General features: G+C 51.9%; 1 protein-coding gene across 1 annotated transcript in view; it reads left to right on the plus strand.

Annotated features, from left to right (window-relative positions):
• Nucleotides 1–736: 736 nt before the first annotated feature.
• The window catches only part of LOC122097400 (cytochrome P450 2B4-like), a 12731-nt gene continuing 7380 nt past the window's right edge, over nt 737–6087 (plus strand). Inside the window, exons 1-4 of the mRNA XM_042667858.1 lie at nt 737–940; nt 4328–4490; nt 4629–4778; nt 5679–5839. Coding sequence (XP_042523792.1) covers nt 770–940; nt 4328–4490; nt 4629–4778; nt 5679–5839 — 645 coding nt within the window. The 5' untranslated portion in view covers nt 737–769. The remainder of the gene's footprint in view (nt 941–4327; nt 4491–4628; nt 4779–5678; nt 5840–6087) is intronic.

Below are 6087 nucleotides of genomic sequence, written 5' to 3' on the forward strand. Positions count from 1 at the left end.
TTTGTGATTCCATCCCCCGTCCTGACTGTCCAAGGGAAAAAGTGAGATCTCCAAAACGTGCTGGGGACCCGAGGCTCTGCCCCGGGAATGGATGAATGGCATTGTTGTGGGAGTGGGCTGGCACACTCTCCCCTCCTCTCCCCATTGCTTGCTCTTCTGCAGTGCTGGGAGAAAAGCCTTCAGCAGGCTCCAGGGGCCAGGTGCACTTCCATCCACTGTGAACTCAGCCTCGGCTGCACCTGCCGAACATCGAATGAGGCACGGCACGGTCCTTGTGCTTCTGGAGTCTGGGGTCTCTCTCTCTCTCTCTCTCTCTCACATACGCATGCGCGTGCGCGCACACACGCACATACACACACACACACACCTAGATCCCACACAAATGACCATCTCCATAAGCTCAACCAAGGGAAAGACATTTTTGGCATGGTAAAGCAGATGCCTGTACTACAGGAGCTGCAACCCAGGCTTGGACACACACACACACACACACACACACACTCCCCCATTCACACAAACACACATGTGCACTCACACTCACTCGTGTCCCTCTGCCAAATGAGCAGAGGTGGGGGAGCAGAGTGGCCAGGCTGGCTGGGTAGGAAGCAGAGGAGCCTGCACCCCTCCCCTGAGCTGGCACTTGGGGACAGAGGAGGGGGGAGGGAAAAGGCGGGAAGGGGAGGCGTGGCCAACTGGGTGAGGAGAATTGATCAGAATAAAAGGGCAAGTTCAAGGCTGGGCTGAAGTGGACGCCACCCAGCCCAGGATCATGGAGCTCAGCGCCCTCCTCTCCCTGGTGCTCCTCACTGGCCTCCTCCTCCTCCTGCTCAGGGCTGGCTCAAAGGCCCGCGGCCACCTCCCTCCGGGGCCCCGGCCTCTGCCCTTGTTGGGGAACGTTCTGCAAATGGATAGACACGGGCTCCTGAAATCTTTCCTGCAGGTGAGACAGGGCTGGACGGAGCCTGGGATATAGGTGGTGGGGGGATTCCTCCACTTGGACAGGAAGGGGAGTGGGGATCACACAGTAGAGAGCGAGGACCCCTCTCCAGACACGGGGGTTGGGCGGGGGGGGGGTAGTCCAAGGCAGGATCCTGAAGCATGACGGATGGTGGTTAGGTTGTCAGAAGCAATCTTGCTCTGTTGGAAAGTTCTGGGGGCTACTGTTCCCAGACAGGGTGTCGGGGTGTCAACTTGTACTCTCCTCTGTCACCCTCTGCCATGCCCTTGGGTCCTGAAAAGAGAGGTGGGGGGAGAGAGAGAACAAACAAAGAAACAGGGTGGAAGTAACAGCGGAATCGGTTTTGCTATGATCAACAAGGGTGAGCAAAGTCTGGCAGGAGTTGGTGTCAGGGCTAAAGGGAGGTCAGTGGAGGGCGGGGGAAGGGGCGGGTCTACTGCCTGTCCAAATTAACCTGATGAGCGGGGCCAGCACAGAATAGAGCCCAGAAGAGCCATTCCATTCCATTGTATTCTTTTTGTAGAGCTCATGCCAGGCAAGTGCTCTCCTCCTGAGATTTGGAGTTATATCTTTATTTGATTTATTTATACTTTTAATGAAACAGGGTTAGCCTTGAGCTCCCATTGCTCCTGTTTTGGCCTCCTGAGGGCTGGGATTACAGGAGTGTGTCACCATACTTGGCTCCTCCAGTGTTTTAAACATGTAGTTTTTTGCTTATCAGAGAGGCCAAGAGAACAAACACCCTGCTACTAGAACATGAAGATGCAGAGGGTTTCTGAAAGCTAGGTGTCAGTCATCCTAGCTACTCAGGAGGCTGAGATTTACAGGATCACAGTTCAAAGCCAGTCTGGCCAGGAAAGTCCACGAGATGGTGAACCACCAGAAAACCAGAAGTGGCGCTGCGGCTCAAAGTGGTAGAGCACTAGCCGTGAGCAAAAGAACTGATGGACAGCGCCCTGGCCCCAAGTTCGAGCCCTATGACTGATTAAAAAAAAAAGAGACATGGAACTTGAACAGAACCTCAACAACTGGATGAAGGGGTGAGAATGAGCTGGAAGAAGTCATTCTGGAGGAGCCATTGCTAAGAAGGCTGAGGTGCATGAAACAGTGGATTTCAAGTCACACATGGTGATGAGGCAGCCATTCAATGGTGATGGCGTGGTGAGGTCTTGGCCTAACCAACACCAAAGGTCATGGAAGCAGCAGAGTGCTCTCAGAGGGTGGGCAAGACGGTGTCTCGCAAGGTGTCTTTGTCTGTTTCCTGTTGTTATCACAAAACGCTCGAGGCTGAGAACTTGGCAAAGTCAAGAGGTGTATAACTAACAATGGCTTTTGCCAGAAGATCATTCCAAGCTCAGGCTGGCTTTGAACCTCGATCCTCCAGATCTCAGCCTCCTGAGTACCTGGGGTGACAGACGTGAGCTGCCGGCACCCAGCGAACACTCTGGACTTTCAGATGTTTGTGTCGATGCTGGAATGAGTCACGCTCGTGGGGGGGGGGGGGGCAGGAATGCATCTTCCATGCAGCAAGGACATGGATTTTGGGTTTCTGGGGGTGGAATAAGATGATCAGAGCAGCTGCGTGTTTTCCTGTGGAAGTATAAAAGCAATACAGCAACAAAACCCCGATGGTATCAACAACACAACGCATAAATCATATGAATTGAACTTGATAAACAAAACAAGTTTTGCAGCATCGTGGCCATGTAGAGAAGGTGGGCATTCTCTTAAAGTTGACACACAGTGGTTGAAATGTTGGGGAAAACGAGTCGAATGCCAGTGGCTCACGCCTGTCATCCTAGCTACTCAGGAGGCTGAGATCTAGAGGATTGCAGTTCAAAGCCAACGCAGGCAGGAGTGACTGAGACTCTCACTCTCATCTCCAACAAACTACCAAAAAGCTGGAAGTAGAGCTGTGGCTCAAGTGGTAGAGCACCAGCCTGGAGGATAAAAGTTCAGGGACAGTGCCCCTGCCCTGAGTTCAGGCCCCAGGTCTGGGACACACACACACACACACACACACACACACACACACACACACACACACACACACACACACACACACACACACACACACACACACACACACACACACACACACACACAGAATTGGTGAAAACCCAGATACAGAGCGCCACCCAGTGTTTGAGCTGCAGAAGTGACTACAGGCACCAGGAACCGAAGGCCTAACACAAAATTACACTGGGAAAAGTAAAGGTCCAACCAGGAATTAGCTTCTTGAGTTAGCTTCTTGGGATTACAGATATGCGCTACCACACATGTCTTATTGCTATGATTATTTGAGTCAAGCCTGAAGTTGACCATAACCTTGAAGAGTGCACAGCTTGATGAGATTGTAACCGAACACACAGACCAAGTAAGACCAGAGCCCGCTCCGGGATAACCTGCCACCTCCCACATTCTAGTCATTAACCTGCCACTGGGCATTGGATGCACCTGGGTCGGAACTTCCTGTAAATAGCACCAAAAGACAAACCAAATCTGGCTTTTGTGTCTCGCTGCTTTCACCCCACATTCTCTCTTTGAGTTTCATCCCTGTTGTCAGGGATAGTGGTAGACTGATCCTTTTCATGGCTGTGTAACATTCCACCAGATGGATCAATCACTGCCTGTCTTATAGTTACTTACATCTTACATTTATTTTTTATATTTATTATTTGGTGGCACTAGAGTTTGACACTCAAGAGCCTCAGCTGGGTGCCGGTGGCTCACGCCTGTAATCCTAGCTACTCAGGAGGCTGAGATCTGAGGATCACGGTTCAAAGCCAGCCTGGGCAGAAAAGTCTGTGAGACTCTTATCTCCAATAAACCACTAGAAAACTGGAAGTGGCACTGTGGCTCAAGTAGTAGAGCGCTAGTCTTGAGCTGAAGAGCTGAGGGACAGTGCTCAGGCCCAGAGTTCAAGCCCCATGACCGACAAAAAAAAAAAAAAAAAGAAAGAAAAGAAGGAAAAAGAAAAAATGAAACTCAAGAGCCTAATGCTTTTCTGTGCAGGAAACTCTACCACTTGGGCCTCACCTCTAGCCCTTTCTTGCTTTAGTTATTATCACTACTTTTTCTCTGTTGTCAGACATGGGACCTGAACTCAGGGCCCAGGCTGTGTCCCTCAGCGTTTGTGCTCAAAGCTAGCACTCTACTACTTTGAGCCACAGCTCCCATTTCTGGTTTTCTGGTGGTTCATTACAGCTAAGAGTCTCACGGACTTTTCCTGGTAGACTGGCTTTGAACCTCAGATCTCAGCCTCCTGAGTAGCTGGGATTACAGGTGTGAGCCACAAGCTGGGGGCTGGCTGCATCTAATGGTTTGAACAGTCTCATAAGGAGCTAGCAGCAACCCTTGCCTTGGCAGCTTCGAGAACGGTATGGGGATGTGTTCACCGTGTATCTGGGACCAAGACCAGTGGTCATGCTGTGCGGGGCGGACACCATCCGGGAGGCCCTGGTGGACCAGGCTGAGGCCTTCTCTGGCCGAGGGACTGTTGCCACTGTGGAGCCAATCTTCCAGGGATATGGTGAGGGCCTGTGGGATGGAGGGGGGAAGCTGGGAAAGGGGGAGAGGAGGACCTGGTCTCCTTGGATCTTCCTCCTGTAACTTCTGCCTCCATGACCCCATGCCCCCTCCCCCTTCCCCCTTCTCCCTGCCTGGGCAGGTGTGGTATTTGCCAACGGGGAGCGCTGGAAGGCCCTTCGGAGGTTCTCTCTGGCCACCATGAGGGATTTTGGGATGGGGAAGCGGAGCGTGGAGGAGCGGATCCAGGAGGAGGTGCAGTGTTTGGTGGAGGAGCTGCGGAAAACCAATGGTGAGGCCCAGGCCCAGGGAGGAGGGGGATGGGCTGGGGGGGAGCAATTGAGAGACAGAGCTGTCCATGTGAGCAGAGAGCTAAGGATGAAGACGAGAATGAGAGATACACAGACAGACAGACAGACAGATGGACCCCCAAGGAAATAAGCATGACTATTGATTATTGATGATTATGTTCAAGAATAACTCAAGAGCTGGGCACCAGTGGCTCATGCCCTGTCATCGAGGTTCAAAGCCAGACCTAGCAGGAAAGTCTGTAAGACTCTTATCTCCAACAAACCACCAAACCAGAAGTGGCCCTGTGGCTCAAGTGGTAGAGCACTAGCTTACGCAAGAAAGCTCAAGGACAGTGTCCAGGGCCTGAGTTCCAGCCCTGTGGCAGACCAAAAAAGCAGGGATGAAGACATAGTTCAGGTGATAGAGCTCCAGCTGTGAGCAAGAAAGCCAAGGGATGGTGAGAGTCCTTGAGTTCAAGCCTAGTACCAACACACACACACACACACACACACACACACACACACACACACACACACAACCACAGAGACACAAGGAAGAAGTGACAGATATTTTTTCTTGCCAGTTGTGAGGCTTGAACTCTGGGCTTGGGTGCTGTCCCTCAGCTCTTCAGCTCAGGATGAGCACTCCACCACTTGAGCTACAGCACCACTTTGGTTTTCTGGTGGTTCATTGGAGATAAGAGTCTCATGGACTTTCCTGCCCAGGCTGGCTTTGAACTGCAATCCTCAGATCTCAGCCTCCTGAGTAGCTAAGATTACAGGCATGAGTCACCAGCACCTGGCAGATTCTTTTAGTTGTTCAGTACTGAGCAATGCAGGACAGTCAAACAAAAAGTGGGAAATGGATCCCCAGTCTCCTGTGCCCCTTCTCCTCCTCCCAGGGGAACTCGTGGACCCCACCTTCATCTTCCAGTCCATCACGGCCAACATCATCTGTTCCATCGTCTTTGGAGAACGATTTGACTACAAAGATCGCAACTTCCTGCACCTCCTGGACATGTTCTATCAGAGCTTCGCGCTCATCAGCTCCTTCTACAGCCAGGTGTGGAGGGGAGGGGAGAGAAGGGGGCAGAGAGGCCCGCACAGGGTGGAAGGGAAAAGGAGGATGTGTTTTGGAGGCTCAAAAGGAATGGAAGAGGCAGAAACCACAGCGGGAGACAGGGAGGCTGAGATCTGGATTTAGGGAGAGACAGTGAACAGAGAGAGAGAGAGAGAGAGAGAGAGAGAGAGAGAGAGAGAGAGAGGTAAAGAAAGAAAGGAAAGGAGGAAGGAAGGAAGAGAGAGAAAGAA

This window comes from Dipodomys spectabilis, unplaced genomic scaffold, assembly GCF_019054845.1.
Source record: "Dipodomys spectabilis isolate Male_0828 unplaced genomic scaffold, ASM1905484v1 ptg000422l, whole genome shotgun sequence".
NCBI lineage: Eukaryota > Metazoa > Chordata > Mammalia > Rodentia > Heteromyidae > Dipodomys > Dipodomys spectabilis.